This window comes from Papaver somniferum, chromosome 8, assembly GCF_003573695.1.
Source record: "Papaver somniferum cultivar HN1 chromosome 8, ASM357369v1, whole genome shotgun sequence".
Classification (NCBI taxonomy): domain Eukaryota; kingdom Viridiplantae; phylum Streptophyta; class Magnoliopsida; order Ranunculales; family Papaveraceae; genus Papaver; species Papaver somniferum.
This window is the reverse complement of record NC_039365.1, coordinates 61504647-61522120: the sequence shown is the minus strand read 5'-3', so window position 1 is coordinate 61522120 and position 17474 is coordinate 61504647. Positions and strand designations below refer to the sequence as shown.

At 35.1% G+C, this 17474-nt stretch overlaps 1 protein-coding gene across 1 annotated transcript; it reads left to right on the top strand.

Moving 5' to 3' along the window:
• The first annotated feature begins 9556 nt into the window (after window positions 1-9556).
• Window positions 9557-16423, top strand: LOC113301331 (exocyst complex component EXO84B-like). Its single transcript, XM_026550096.1, has 7 exons — window positions 9557-10026; window positions 10881-10978; window positions 11736-12774; window positions 13235-13747; window positions 14325-14513; window positions 14589-14725; window positions 15702-16423. The coding sequence occupies exons 1-7, from the start codon at window positions 9850-9852 to the stop codon at window positions 15862-15864; spliced, it is 2316 nt and encodes a 771-aa protein (XP_026405881.1). The 5' UTR covers window positions 9557-9849; the 3' UTR covers window positions 15865-16423.
• Window positions 16424-17474: the final 1051 nt, after the last annotated feature.

Sequence of the window (17474 nt, the reverse complement as noted above, 5' to 3'; positions counted from 1 at the left end):
TTCACGCCATTGTTGTTTTGATAGGTCCTTATTTAAGAGTTATGCAGAAATCAAGGATAAGAAAGTGTTGTTGGGAGACTCCCATACCACTATTGTGAAAGGTTCTGGTACGGTAGAACTGAAGTTTACCTCTGGGAAGACAATTATGCTGAAAGATGTCCTCCACACTCCAGAAATGAGAAAGAATCTTGTTTCCGGCTATCTTCTCAACAATGTTGGGCTGTATCAAACTATTGGATCTGATGTTTACACAATTACTAAAAACAGAGTATTTGTAGGGAAAAGGTATTATATACCTCTAAAGGCATGGGACTTTTGCCCACTAGAAGTTGAGTCATTTTGTGATGGATACCCACCTAGAAATAGGTTCAAAGTGAATAACGATTCACAAATGATATGGAGATAGAATCATGCACCTTTCTCATGGCATGATATCCTGAAGCGGGTTAAGGTTGAGTTTTTTAACTCTTAATGAAGTCTATAGCTCTGTATAGAGTGGAGTACCAAGCTACAGAAGTACCTTTGATAGACTCACCTATGTGAATGAGAAAGTGTGGCCACTTTCTATGAGAACATGGGCAGTTCTCTAGAACATTCATTGAAACTGGGATAAGCACAGGGTCGTAATGTGCTGGCATTTAAGACTTTACTCTTAGTATAGTTGTGTGTGTGTTAAGTAATCTGTTCTCTCCATAGAGTTCAAAGACATGTGTTCACTCTGTGACAGAGTTCATAGAATTTAATACTATGTAAAGGTTCAAAATCGAAATATACCTTTGGTTATGCACATAACTATACGAATCTTGCTCAATGATTTTAAAAATATAAGTGGGGGATTGTTGGGATACATGTTTTAAAATAATTCTTTTATACATTTATATCAACAATTCGAGCTTGGCCCAGTGGTTAAGCATTTTGGGCCTGGAGGGTTAGGTCTCAGGATCGAATCCCTCCCCCTACTGGTTGTGCATATATTATTATTATATATATATATATATAACATTAGTCCGGGAGCGGGGCCTTGGGAGGTCTCTTGAATATGGACAGTATTTTTGCTGTTTTAAAAAAAAAAAATTCAAACCGTTTTTTTTTTACTGCACTTAATTATGTTTTATTTGCGCTAATTATGGCATGATTTATTTACCCGTTTTTTTGACTGTTTCGAATGAAATTTTAATTGCAGCAATTAATCCAATTTATTCTCCATTAATCTGCATTTACTGCCTGGTTATAAAAACAGTTTTGAGAACAGAAAGAAAAAACAAGTTTTTACACTATTGTTTTTCTGAGAATCAAGAGACCAAAAATACTGAGTAAGAATAGAGAGAGTAAAAGTGATCGATTTCTCATTGTGTGCTTGAGAGATCGAAAGAGAGTTTTTCTCGGTTGTTTTATCCTGGGGGGGTTGTGACGGAAAAGAACTGCTTGCACAAAATTCAAGGCAGAGCCACGAAACGTCCTAAAAAGAGCGATCTGGTCGTGACTCAGCCGTCACTTTGTTTTGTGTCTTAATCTCTGTTTTGCAGGTGTGAAATCGGTAATTGTTCCAACAAGTTGTTTATCTTATTTTAAGTATAATTATTAACAAAAAGATAATACGGAAGGTCTAAGTGAAAATATAATTAAGATTATTGGAGATGAAATTTTAAGAAAATTATATCTATAAATCCTAATTATTTACAATAAATAAATTTAGGACTTTCACCCTCTGTTAGACATGGTCTTAAATTAAAATGAAAAGAAAAATAGCTTAATCATAGTATTATTTTCTTATTAATTTTAATCAAATTATTAATTTAAAATAGATTAATTTGATTAAAACTATGTTTTAAAAATATTTGGACGAATGACCTAATTTCTGTTAATTTTATCGAAGTTTCAGTGTAAACAGAAATTATGTATACATGACGTGAGTAAGATACACCCACCAATAATACTGCCCAACCCATCTTATACAATACAAATGTGTTCGCAACAAAACATTTTAAATTTTAAACTAACGCAAAAGAACTACAGTTGGTTTGTGGGTCCTATACATGTTCGGTTCTTTCGTTGCTCCTTTAATGTCCTAATGATTGGGGTGTAAGCATAAGTTATTGGAATATACTTAAAGATAAAATACGGATTTAGATAGTAATTCCTAGATGCCCTTTATCCATAAAAATGTACTAATTTTATCAACTAAATCCGGATGAAGGGAGTAGTAATTAATTATATTTAGCTAAGTTAATAGATTAGATAACAACTCACAATTACAACTCACAGTTACTATTTTTTATGGATCAAACACCCTTAAATCGTGAAATTTGATTTCTTCGTAAAACAAGCTCAATATACGAGTACTTCAAATACGGGTACACGAATTAGTGTCATGAAATTTGTTTTTTTTATTGAATTCGCCATTGTTATGCCTGAAAAAACTCAGTGCCGACATAGTGAGAATATGAATATCATGCGCCGACAAACCATATCCCCGAAATTTAAATGTTTTGCTGGTATTATATATGTAACCATTACGGAAGTTTGGAAAAAATGTGCAGAAAATATAGGTACTTACACATTATACTGACGGCATTGAAATTTTTTATGGAGCATGTCGGCACATATTTCAAGTTGGACAAAAACGTAAGTTTTTTCGCTTAAATGTCGGAACTGTTGCTTTCATATCGAGCATGCCGACAAATATGTGTCGGCATAAACTAAAAAGGCACAAACAATACAGGCACAAACCAAAAAGGCATAAACAATACCGACATAAAATATCGACATGGTCTTCAAACATGTTTTCATGCCGACATATGTACGTACAAAATTTTGGAAACTACAATCATGAATATCATCATGGCATTCATACTCAAAGAAATGCCAATAGGAGATGTCGGCAGGGTATTCATCATGAATACATTGTCATCTACCAGTGATAATAGCATTCTAATTCTGCAGATTATCTAATCTCGTGTGACTTTGATAACATTTCTAGATGTGATGCGGACCAGCAGAGCTTTCTCTTATACCCATTTAAAGAAGTATTTTGTCGCTACTAGTAGATACTTTCTTCCACATACTTCCTAAGAATATTGGCGTCTGGGTAACACGAACGCGCTTAAAATGGTCATGTTTCCGCGTCGGACTCATGCGTCTCCGCGTCGGACTCATGCGTCTCCGCATATGTCATAATGCATATGTCATACATTATTTTGATACAAATGTCTACTAAAAGTGCCTTAATTTTTCATGTATGTATTACTTCATTGGTATATATGTTTATTCTTGCACAAAGTTGTCAATTATCAACAATTTATTTGCATTATTGAGAAATTACATTCATAATAGATACATTTTAGTAGGAAATATCACTAATTTTATAACGTGTCTGTTTCCTATTTTTTTGAGAATTTGTTTGTGTCAGCGTCAATGCTATCCAGGTTGGCGTATTATATGGTCAATTTATTAGTAGATGGATTAATAATAGTGCTCTTTATAGAGTTATTAAAGACTGAGTACATTATGTTGTATTTCGGATGGAGCATGAATTTCGGAATCATACATGTGATGCACACTTAAAAATGTTAATTATCAGTAATTAATTTTGGAGCCTTTCATCTCTTTTTAATAGTAATTTTAACGGCTTAATTTTGATAACTTATGAACTTTATGGCTTAATACGTTTTTAGAAGATTTGATTTCACGATATTTCACCTGCCCAAAATGTATGTATTATCTTGTAGCCTCAAAGATATATATTTTCTCTTTACCTTATATGTATATATAGTTTAGGTTTACCTTTCACACTTGTGGCAGGTTCTTTTTATACGCTCAAATATGTACTGGATCTGTTTGGTGAGTTTTAGATGAGGTTTCTGATCGGTTTACTTTTTTAGTTAAGGAACTGATGGATCTCGAAATATCTTGAAACATTTTATGTGATAACTGGACCACATGAGTTGAAGGAAATTGTACAGGTTGTCTTTTATTGCCGGGAGGAGTCGATCCTCTACCCATCAATACTATTATAGGAATTATGCCAGGTCTGATAACTATTGAAGAAGTAATAACATATATTGGTGGTTTGGTTGAAATGACAGGTCCAACACATGGCGATGGTATAGTTGATACTGGTGCATTTAATAGTGGAGCTGAAGCTGGATTTAATGCTCATGCGTTGTCGCGTCAGGTTCAGAACTTTGATGTTGAAATCTACTATCCTAGACATGTTTCATTAGTTAAAAGCTATTCGAAACTGATGTCCTCAGTATTAAAGATACTCTAAGTCTAGGTGTTAAAATTTCTAGGAGGCATAGGTTGTTTGTTTACAAAGAATAAAGATAATTATAAGTATTCACTTTAATAATATATATAAAATCAATAATCATATAACTAGCAAAATTTGCGTTGCAACAAATTGTACGAAAACTAAACCAAACAATATACCTAGCAAGATTTATCCAACGAGAGTTGACACTCGCCATGCTTATAAGCAATTTTTACAATATTTTCAGGTCCATACCAACATAAATTTTATAAAAGAAGAGACACCGTCAGATTTTGCAAAAAACAACAAGTTAAAACACATGTTGATAGATTTGAGAAATATAAAAAATTACTTTCGAGAATATCACACTTTTCATACCGTAAATATAAAGTAAGCTGAAATATCAATTCACAAAGCGATGACAAACAAGATCAACAATCGAGAAACTGAATTACAAATAAGATCTTACACAATACAAGAAATTTTTGATCGCAACATAACACATGATTATCCCTAACAAATTATAGATAAACTAAATAAAATAATCCTCGAAACTTATTAATAATTCCGAGATTAAGTGAAAAAAACAGTTATGTTAAGAAACTTCCCCAATGTTCATTATGAGGTGATTTGTATTAAATCGAAATCACTTGGATAGATAACTGAAACTGAGATGAATTTGTTTCTTCACAATTTGTGGAGGAAATCATCATAGATGCTCAAATTTCAAGCTAGAAAACAAAAAATTTGATTAATTAAAGTTATTAAAACTATTTTTTATCTACCGAAACCTTCATATGAACTAACTAATTTTCAAGTAAAAGAATTTTTGAATTCGATTTGTCATCAAAATAACCAATATGAATCATTAAGGACATCCTTTAGAAGAAAAATCTCATCAAGAATTGGTGAATACCTTCAAATTTTAAGAAAATCACTTTCGACCTAATTTTAACAAATATACGAAGTCAGGTTTCATATAGATCATGGTCAGAGATAATTTTAAAACTTAAAATCATCATTTCTAAACTATATATGATGGCCTCTAATGGAGATAAACTTATTTTACTATTTTTACCTTCACAAAGATAATACAATGCCTTATTCAGCTCGTCAGATTATTAATATCAGCTTAAACGACCTAAACATTTACCTAGAATGTTATGAATCAATTAGAAAACTTGAAAAAAATTGTACGGAGAATTTATTTGGGAACTAAATAGAATCAGTGAAAACGGAGATTACAGAAGCATGGATGTCCATTTTATTAAGTTGTGATTTGTTTACATACCTTCACAACTATATATACTTGTATGAATAATGGAGACTTTTTCTTCAAGAGCGTGACTGATGGGACCCAAACGTGGTCGATTGATAAGTGCTTAATTCACGTGTTTCTAATGTAAAATCCAAACTTGTTATAACTGTAATTCTTGCATATTACTTGTTACTACGTTTTTTTCTATTTTACGTGTCACATTAGGTGAATCATCCAAAAAGGAGCTATAAAGTGCTAAAATGAGCAAGGAATTGAAGTTTACCAGCGGAGATGGACTAAGGACTAAATTGAACTCATTCAAATACATGATTTCTTCTCACTATCTTGTAGAGAAAGAAATTACGAAGCCAACACAAAAATAATGAGGTTATTCCGAGCTCGGACGAAGAAGTTATGGAATAACAACAAAAGCAAGAAAAAGTGATTTACAACACAAGAAACGGAAAGGTTGGAACTATGCCAACTGTAGCACAATTTTGGACATAACATTCGTTAAAGTTCCTAGAATCAACACTAATAATCGACTGTAACAACTTTTGTGGCAGAGATTTTGAGCTATTTTGGTCCTAAAGTCAGCCCGGTTCATTAGGACATGACCATGTCGATTTTTAGAAAATCTATTAGGTCCCTTTTTTGACACGTTTTGATTTCTAAATCAAGGAAAATCGTTTCTTGAAGGATTCTAAGCCGTAAATTTTGTGAGAGTTGTATAAGAAAACTCACAAGACATTAAGAAGACACTTTTTACACCACTTTGCAAGTATTGGAGGAGATGACAACATAAAGAGAGAAAGCTAGGGTTTCGGAGCAGTTCCACAATCGTGACAACATCTTTTTACTTTTCTCCTAAGTATATCATGGGTACTTCCACATCTATGAGTAGCTTAACCTATATTTGATTGAGGATGAACTCTAAGTTCTAGACAAGACTTAAGTTATGATATGAATCTATTTTAAAGTTCTTCGTATGACCATAGCTTGTTTAAATTATTTTAAATGTTATGACTAATTATTTAGGTGGCTAACTAAGTTGATTTGTGATTTAATCTAATACTAGTATTGAGTTAGGAGATAAGTAATCGTCTAATAATTCGTACATAGATAAAAAAACACAAAACCTTTCAGACGATTCCGTGGAGCATTGCATATTTAAATGACATTAGAAAGTGGACCTTTATCTAATAGTATAACTGTTGCGATTAACCTATAGATTCACAAAATATAAAGTATTCGACCAAATTACACTTAAAGTGATCTACTACTAGGTGGTCTTGCCGAATAGAATTTGGTAGTCGAGAACTTCCGTATTCAGTAGCATAAAGAATTTTGGGGATAACACTGATCTAGCTGTTATCCAACAATTTGTGATAATCTGTGATTAATGATGAATGGAAAACTTGATGAGAGTCTCATACTGAAGAAGGATTCCTCGATCAACTATCTCGCTATTACAAAACTTAATCTTTTAAATTTCTTTGTTGATTTTCTTAATTAAAAACCAAAACAAACCCGAAAAACTTGACAACTAAAACTCCATGATTTTTGTGAGGACGAACTTGACTTCCATTATATTACTTATTAATTTAGTGGAATTAAGATCACTAATTTGTTGCACCTACGACACGCATCATCCACGTGTTAACTTGGACCCTCTGGATCGCGCCATAAGTTCCCTCAATTTGACTCACGAAGTTATGAGATGGTTTTCCTGGTAGCTCTAACTAGCTCCGCACTCATGGTTGCCCGGGTTATTGTTATTTAAATATCATCTTCTAAACACTTATTGCTAGTAAATGATATATTTTTTTCATTTGTATTTCCATATGGTCCCATAAACGATCTTGATATTTCACAATAGTCTTCGTTTGTTCCTTAGTTTTTTTCTTGTACTTTTTGGAACATAAAGATCAAGTCAGTTGAGATTATATCCTCTTTATGTAAGTTTGTGCATTATGAGCTAAGAAACAACTTTTATTTGGAGGAGTCCGAGCTGGCAATCGTGGTTCTTCATCATCACCAATATTGATGGAGATTATTCCCTATCTTCTTTAAGTACCCTCACCACTACAAAAGGAACTTGAAAATCTTCAATAACCCTTTATCTAGCAACAATGCATGTTAACAGAGATATTTATTAGATGGTATCCTAGTTCGTAAATTCTGGTGAGAGTAACCGTTGTTAAGAGATATGCACTCATAGCATTTTAAGGGATTATATGAGAATGTGGAAAAACAAGATACTTATAAAAAAAAATAGGCGCCAAATAGGAAAGAAAAATTAGAATTATCAACCAAGTTTCTCATTCTGTATCAGAACCAAACCTAAAATGGTTCCAAAACTAGACATTTAATAGTTGTTATAATCCAAGAAATCAGAAGTGTCGATCAATTAGATTTGGACTGTAAAGATTCATTGTTAAATCTTGTTATAATCCCTCCTTAATTATTTCAAAGTATGAATTGGCTCATAAGATACTATGATATTATTAGAAACTTGTCTAGAAGGCAAAAAAGCATAGTGGAAACGAGATATTAGTTTATCAATAAGCATTTTCATCATATTTACAATAAGTTTAGAAATAAAAATATGAGGAGTATTGCATAACCCAATAGGGATCTACTCGCTAATATTAATTTTTGAGATAAAAAAACAAATAGGTTTTGTTGATTTCAAGGTGAAGATATCTTGTTTCAAAGAAATTTTGTACCAAGTTAATCACCTGTTGTCCCCCCAATTACAAATTATGTTTAAAGAAACTGACATGAAACTCATCAGGTCGGGGAGGCTTGTTGTGTTTCAATCTTTTTTATCAATTCCAAAAGCTTAGAAGGGAAGTAATTTTCATCAGTTGAGTGTTGACTTTTGCAATCAAAACTACGTTAGTGTTATCCAACGATTATAGAAAGTTACCCGATTCAAAGATATTTAGAATAAGATTAGTAAACTCTCATCTATAATTGACCAGCATATGTATGTGGAAGAGGATGGATAACCGCAAGCCCAATAGCACTACGAGGTCAAATTTACTAATCACCGCCCATATTTCTTCTTTAGATGGATTTCTTGATACTTCTTCATTGTTTTTCTCATATAATGAAAAGGAACCAGATAGATGATTTGTTGTAAGTTATTTTCATAGGGTTATCGATTTTTCTTCTCTTTGAAAGTATTGTACAGATTCTCCTGTAATGTCTCCTTGTTTAGTAATTCAAGAGCTATCTTTTCTTTGCAAATAATTGACTTTTTATTATTTTTCCTACGTTGTTATACAAGCTAATAGAATGGTACAGTGTTTTCATTCGTAGTTTTTGCCCAGTTTTTTCATCCTCTGTTTATGATAGATTACTTGACTTCTATGACTAGATAGTTATTCCGTTAGGGAGAACAATCTTACTTCACTATAATTATTGGAGCAGAAGCCTCCATAAGTAATTCCTTTCTTTTTAGTCTTGAAATTTTATGTTATACACATTCTTGTTCATCTCCAATTACAGGGGCAGAGCCAGCCCATTGCATGGTTATGCAATTGCACCCCTGCCCAGCTGGCTCCAAAGCCTTTTTTAGGCCCAACAAGATTTTTTTTTTTAATATCCAAACCTATTTTTGCTTCTATGCACCCCTAAAAACTTTTTTTTTTGCACCCCTTGCAAATTTTTAGACCCCATCTTATAATTTTGGCTCCGTCCAATTAGTTAGAAAACATTCCAATTTTCTTGAGTCTATCATTTGCTTGCTACATGTAACTATGACAATAACACAACTTTATTTAGAGTAAATGTAGAATCTATAATAATCATTATTTGGATATATTTCGTGAGAATCTAAAGTAATCCCATCCCCTTAGTTTTCTGTACACAAATAACAACAGTCATCATCCTTCCTTTTCTCCCTCTCTTTCTGCCCGGATAAAAAAATGAAAAGAGCAAATTGACTGCGAAAGTAAAAAGTAAAAACCGAGTCATCAACAGTCAAGAAAAGACTCGAAACTGTTTCTTCACAATATTCCTTTTTCTTCTCTATTTTTTTTTTTAGAGAGAGAAAGAAAGAAACATTGAAAGGGTTAATGGCGAGCGAATGAAACAACTTGTTTTCTCTCTCTTCTGTAAAACACTACCTGGATTAAGTAATCACCACCAGCTCACCTTCTTCTACTTCTTCTTCAATAATGGTTGGTGATCAGAAACAAGGAATGGATCTAAAACCCTAAAAGGGTTATTTTTTTTGTTGAAATAGTAGGATTGTTTGTTGTTATAAGAAGAGAAATCATTGGGTAAACCCTATTTGATCAATTAGATCGAAGAAGGGATTGAAAGAACCATGGCGTCAGCTAAGTCATCTAGGTCCAGGGTATCAGGTGGAGTAACACCATCAAAGGGGGCAGGTAATGTTGTGGAAAATGGTATTCAGATCGAAGATAAACTCAAAGTATTTAGGAATGATAATTTTGAGCCTGAAGCATTTGTACAATCTAAATGTCAGTCTTTGAATGAAAAGGTACGAGTTTGCCTCCTCCTTTTTGGGATTTGTTATATTTCGTTTGACTAGATTGTTAGACAATTTACAAGTTTTTGCGTTGATTTAATTACAAAGTGTTTGTAGTTTGATTAAATTTTCTAGTCCCAGTTATTTGGTTGTGATTTGATTGATAAGGAATGATACCTTAAATTAGATAGAGATAGATTGAATTTGAGTCTTGATGGTTCTAATTAGGTTGAAATTATGTTAATATTGATCCATGTGTCTCAACCAAAATCAGAAATTGTTTTCAATTTGGTAATGGTTCATCTGCACCATATGCCTAGTGGTAAGCAGATGGTCGAAAACATCTAGTCCCAAGTTTCCAGTTTGCAGGATCCAAAACATCTAGTACCAAGTTTATCTATACATCCTAGTTGAGAGAACAAAAATTAGCCAAACATCAGAACTCAGTGCTGTTTAGAATGTTTTGTCAATGATGGGGGTTAGGTGAGTTCACAAGAGTGAGGGTTTAATCATGTTTGTACCTTGATGGAATTAGGATTCCACTCCATATGCAATTGGAATACCTTGCAAGAATGTCAAAATACTAGACCCACATAGTCAATCTAGTGAACTAAAATCTCCTTAACTTGTATGGTTAACAATTTTTTAATGTCTCATGCATATAAAGACATTTTATGTGCAGTAGACCTTATAATACCTCTGTATCACAGCTTCTTTTCGTACTGGATCATTAACTGCACACAACACACTAAAAGAGGGTTCAGTTTTTACATATGTTATCGCAATTGTTACAGCGGTTTCTTTCGTCACATAATCTCTAGTTATATGCTGTGGGAAAATGAAATAAATTTCTGCGTCTATTACAGGAAATAAGGCAGTTATGCTCATACCTTCATGATTTGAAGAAGGCTTCTGCTGAGGAAATGCGTAAGAGTGTTTATGCCAATTATACAGCTTTCATACGGTGAGTGCATCATCACTTGCCATGTAACTATTAGATGCTCTGTAGTATTATTGCTATGAGATGCGATTTTGAACTTCTTAAGCACATCACTTCTTTATAGTTTGGTTATTTTGCTTCTTGGATGCCAATTTTCAAAGCTCAAACTCTTTTAGCCAGATACTGGGATAATCAATTTTATTATTGTGTAGTGTAAATACTGCATAACTTCTGATGGTCCTCTCGATCGAAATATTTGAAACATGTTCTTCTACATAGGTAAGAACCTGCACTGGATAACTAGTTATTAGTCTCCTTCGTTCTGCTCATAATAATAGTTCCCTAATAATAAGGAATTGCACAATTCTTGTGATTATGCTGGACGCTTTAAAGCAAAAACGAGTTTTCCACAAACGATGTGGTCCATTTAGGCAGTTTACACCAATCTTTATTTTTCGTCTCCCCGAGGCATACTTTTGTTTCATCCAAGGCACACTCTTGGTCAAGGAATGCTGATCACTTGGTTATCAAGATATGCTCTCAAAAGCTCTAGAACAGGAGGCGTTTCTTAATTTCTGTAGTGGATACGCAGTCTGCCTAGTGAACTACCGAGTTATAGAAACTATTTGTTAATTTGGGTAGTTAGACACCCCCTCTCATAAAGTTCGTGGTTCTGTAATTTATTCTGAACGATCACCCACTCTCTCTCATAAAGTTTGCGATTGACTTTAATGATGATCACTCACTCTCTCTCATAAAGTCTGTTCTTTCGAATTTGCAGCACATCGAAGGAGATATCGGATCTAGAGGGGGAGCTTCTTTCCATCAGAAATCTTCTATCCACACAGGCAGCCTTAATCCATGGTTTAGCTGAGGGAGTTCAAATCGAGTCCCTGTCAACTACTTTTTCTGATGATTCTGCATCACGGGGGACACACAAGTCTGAAAACAGAGAAACTTCAGACGTAGAGAAGTGGTCAGTAGAGTTTCCTGATATGCTCGATGTCTTGTTAGCCGAGAGGAGAATAGATGAAGCTTTAGATGCCTTAGATGAAGGAGAAAATGTAGCTGCAGAAGCGAAAGAAAAGAAAACATTAAGTTCAGCTGCAATCATCTCGTTACAGTCTGCTATTACTGAAAGAAGACAAAAATTAGCTGATCAGCTCGCTGAAGCTGCATGCCAACCTTCCACCCGTGGTGTGGAGCTTCGTGCAGCTGTTTCAGCTCTGAAACGACTTGGAGATGGCCCCCGTGCTCATAATTTACTGCTGAATGCTCATTACCAGCGGTTTCAGTACAACATGCAAAGCCTTCGTCCATCAAGCACTTCATATGGAGGAGCATATACAGCTGCCCTATCACAGCTGGTTTTCTCTGCGATTGCTCAAGCTGCTACTGATTCTATGTCTGTGTTTGGTAATGAGCGACAATATTCATCTGAACTTGTAGTTTGGGCCACTAAACAAACAGAGGCTTTTGCGTTGCTTGTAAAGAGACATGCATTGGCCTCATCAGCAGCTGCTGGTGGTTTAAGAGCTGCTGCTGAATGTGTTCAAATCGCATTAGGTCATTGTTCTTTGTTGGAAGCTCGTGGTTTGGCACTGTGTCCCGTGCTCCTAAAACTTTTTAGGCCTAGTGTTGAACAAGCATTGGACGCTAATTTAAAGCGTATTGAAGAGAGCAGTGCTGCACTAGCTGCTGCTGATGAGTGGGTACTTGTATATCCTCCAACTGCTATCCGCCAATCTGGTCTTGGTACGGCGGCTACATTCCATTATAAACTTTCGAGCAGTGCCCATCGCTTCAACTCGATGGTCCAGGTGGGTTTTTAGGCTTTTACTTCTAACCTATGTCATTATGGTTGATGTGTTAGTTGGCATGTTTTGTTTTAGCTAGTAGTAAGTTTGTGCTAGGAAAAGAAAAGCCGATAGGCAAGCGGATATTACTAAGGACCCTGGAGAACAAAGAGAATGAGAGCCAAGTAGATCTATGTAGAAGAGCAGGCTTCTGTGTTTCTCGTATATTCTTTTCTAATTGATAGAGATTGAAGTCGGTTTCCATTGTAGAAACTCTTTGGCCTTTCCATTAGTATTTTCGTTTTTGTTTAAACTTTAGATTTCACTGTTCGTATGTTGGAATCCTACTTCATAAAAAAGTACATAAGTATCTACGTTTTTTTTTATGTATATATATCGAAAGTTAGTTGGTTTCCGGTATAATTTCTCTCTTCTTGGCATGTTTGTGATCTTTTCTCTTGATAGCTTTGTGTCTCCATTGTAGGATTTCTTTGAGGATGTAGGACCACTGCTAAGTATGCAGTTGGGAGGTCCTACATTGGAAGGTCTCTTTCAAGTATTCAACTCATATATCAGCTTACTCATAAATGCACTACCTGGATCTCTCGAGGATGAAGGAAACATGGAAGGTTCCTCAAATAAAATCGTGCGGCTCGCTGAGACAGAATCCCAGCAGATAGCATTGCTAGCTAATGCATCCTTGTTAGCAGATGAGATGCTCCCACGTGCTGCCATGAAGCTTGCCCCGATGAACCAGGGGAATATCAAGGATGATCCTCGTAAACGAGCACCAGATAGGAATCGCCACCCAGAGCAACGAGAATGGAAAAGACGGCTGCAACGGTCTGTTGATAGGTTAAGAGATGCTTTCTGTCAACAGCATGCTCTTAATCTCATTTTCACAGAAGATGGTGACACCCACCTTAAAGCAGAGATGTATTTGAACATGGATGGAAGTCTTGATGAACCTGAGTGGTTTCCTTCTCCCATCTTCCAGGTAATTTCAAGTGATACACTGAATAAGATAGCCTTCCGTTTCCTCCTCTATGCTTAAAAATTGCCTCACGTGGGCTTAAAATAGTATCACATTTCTATGGGTGGCATCGTTAGAGTGTGTACTATTTTTCTTAATCTTGATTTATGGCGAGCTTCATGCATTTATGTTTAGTTGTGACCCTCATTATCCTCAGATCAACCTATCAATGGCTTGAACAGGAGGAACGGATCCCATCAGTCCCTGTTTCTTGTGCTCGTATTTATCATACCAGGAACCTTACAAGTTCAGAACAAATATTCATGCACTAATCATTCTAAATATTTCCAAACACGAATGCTCCTTACAGTAGTGCCATTTCACTCTTTTCATTTCACTTGAAAGTACGCTCATGTAATCTGCCACATGTTTTGCCGTCTACGATATTTTGGACGTAAAGCTGTTATAGCTCCAAAAAAATGTTTTTGTGATACGTAATATTAGTAGTCACTGAATGTTGAACATGCATCATTTTTAGCTGCCGATTCTCTTTTTTTTGTTTTGTTTTGTTTGTTATAGTCATTTTTCCTTGGTTATGTAGGAACTTTTTGCAAAGCTAAACAAAATGGCTACCATAGCAGCAGAGATGTTTGTAGGCCGTGAAAGATTTGCTACAATTCTACTAATGAGACTCACAGAGACCGTCATCTTGTGGTTTTCAAATGACCAAAGTTTTTGGGATGATATGGAGGAAGGGCCAAGGCCTTTGGGTGCTTTTGGTCTTCAGCAGGTATTTAGCTTGGCGGCCCTTCATATTTATTTTCCTTTATAATTGAATACTAACCCCTTTTATTTATATCTGCAGTTCTATCTGGATATGAAATTTGTCATTCATTTCTCATCCCAAGGACGCTACTTATCACGGCATTTGAATCAAGTTATCAATGACATAATATCCAGAGTTGCAGCAGCATTTGCTACCACTGGAAAGGATCCATACAGGTATGTTGATTAAGTGATTAATGATTGAAATTTGTGACACCAGATAGCGGTCTTTTCTTTTGCCTATGGTAATCTCTTTGAATATCAAAAGTGGGAATGTTGTCTTGCTTCAAAGCATTAAACCGAATGTGTCAAGAAACTAACTCTAAATATCTAGCTAATCACTGTTGCGATGTCGTCAAAATATTGTGTGCATGTATGTGTTCTTGTGCTGAATAAGGAACATGGTAAAATGCTCAACAGTCAAATCCCGTTTGGCCGAAAAGAAAATAGTAATAAAATGAAGGAAAAAGTAAGCAAATCCTGAATGAGAGATTTTGCATGGTTATCTTTTTTGTGGAAGGTGAGGGCCCATTTCAGCGCGTTCAGTAATTCAATATAAAAAGTTGTTAGCAGTTTCACCTGTCATGTCAGCTGTGCAATAGTTGCTGTGAGAAACTTTTTCCCACAAGAGTTGTCCACTACAATTCGTATAACCTAATGTATCCATTTACCATAGTGCTCTGTTTCTTGATTGACATTTGATAGTCGATCTGAAGTTTCATTGTGATGGTGAGGGGGATAATATGGTTGTCATACTGCTGGAATATACTGTTCTGCAATAGATATCAGCTAAACGTGTACAATTATGTTGCTTCTTAATGGAAACATAATCATTACCCAGGCTCCTTAAAGTTTCCTTTCTTTTGGGCAGTTTTGGTCCTTCTTGTTTGTTTGTTTGTTTGTTTGTTTGTTGTGTTATAGATTGATTCACCAAACACCCATAGGCCGTAGTGAGACCACTTAACCTGTTGTTTGTCATCTAGTTATATAGTGTGTTATCTGTAAGTTTCATTCTTCTGTCATTAATAATTCATCCTCTGTTTTATTATTTTAAAGATATGTCGTACATATACTGATTTACACGTGCCAGTGTGAGTTGTTAGAATAGCAATTAATTTTCTTTTCAAGCTAAGATTGAAATCCCTTATATCAGGATATTGCCGGAGGATGAGTGGTTTATGGACCTTGCTCAAGAAGCCATAGAGAGGCTGACTGGAAAAACTAGAGCCGCAAATGGAGATAGAGATCCCAACAGTCCGACTGCATCTGTCTCAGCACAGTCTGTTTCATCAGTGAGATCTCATGGAAGTTCCTAGTCTAATGCAGTTCCTCAGCTTTGTATATTACCGGGAGATCGAGATAAAGAGCCAAGCTAAACCAGTTTGGGTTTTCAAGCACGGTTACTACATGTCAAGAACCAGCAACAAAGCTGTCTTCAATCATTTCTGCTCCTACTGGTTACGTACTGCTCAAAATCCTTGTATAAAATGTAAGCCCACTGTATTTTTTTCCTCTCCAGTTTGTACTAATTGTTCTGGTTGGTTTTAGGATATTTTTTTCAATTGATCTTTAGCTTGAGTGTTTATGAGTTTGTAAATGTTGACAATGTTGGTCTGTCACTTTGTGTTCGATTCTGAAACTGCACCATTCTTTCACTCCTTTCACATAATAGTTGCTTGTTTAGCACGACTGCTGAGGAATGGAAGGATAAAACAGAACTGTATATTTTGGATGATGCACTGCGAATGTCTTTATATATCCTCAATATGCAGCCTTGAAAGCAACGGATTGTCTATATGAATTGATACTTGTGATCCAAACAGAGGTTTATCTGTAAATCTTGTGAGTGTAATAAAGGAAGTGGGAATTCGTATAGGTTGGGTTTACATAATCGTATATTTCAGTATTTATCAACCTAAATGGGTTTGCTCAGATAGCTTACCATCTAATCCAAAGATTCCAACCCAAAAAGTTTAGATGAGCTATAGAAAAGGCTGCATTTCGAACTATAAATAAAAACTGACCTCAGATTTGGAACTAGAATTTTCTTGCAATAGTTGTGGTTCATTTTGTCACCTCTGAAAAATAAGATCTTGTAGCTGATAAATTGATCTCTGTAATGGATCCTTGAGCGGTGGGGTTAGCCGCAACTAGCTTTTCTCTCTCTTCAACTTTTTGTTTTCTTTCCTCAACTTTCTCTGATTGAGAGCTTCAGAGCTCGAAAATTCTTCTGCTTAGATCCGCTCATTTGTAGGCAAGACTGTTCCTTCGCAATCTTCAGAACCCGGAAATTCTTCTATTCAGATCCGCTCCTTTGGAGGCAAGACTGTTCCTTCGCAATAACCCCAAATTAATAGCCAGACAAGCAGGTCTTTGGCATATAGAACATGTTGGAAGGTAGGTGAGACGTTCAAGTTTAAGATAACCTTAACAAAACTAGTCATAAAATCCCAAGGTGACCAAACTTGTGGTACAAAAACCCCATTCAAATGTTGGGATCCATTAGAACTCCATCTTAAACAAAATTGATACAAAACCCTCAAATTTTTAAAAATTGATACAAAAACCCCAAATTTCAAAATTGGTTTCATCAAATTTTATGATAAAACCCAAATTGGTTTCATCAAATTCTATGATGTTTTCATCAAATTTTATGATGAAACCAATTTTGGCTTCATCAAATTCTTTGGAGTTTTTGTGTTACTTTTGTTTTTTTGGGGTTTTTGTGTTTCTTTTGTTTTGATGGGTTTTTTGTGGATGGATAGTGACACCTTTGGGGTTATAACTCGCGGACCCTAACCTAAAATTTGTTATAAGTTCGGTCAGTTTTGGGTTTGGATAAACATAGTGGGTCATTAATCGTATCGGTATCAATTAGAGTTCGGAATAAACTTTAGTTAGTTTATTTATTCCTAAGGTTTAAGAC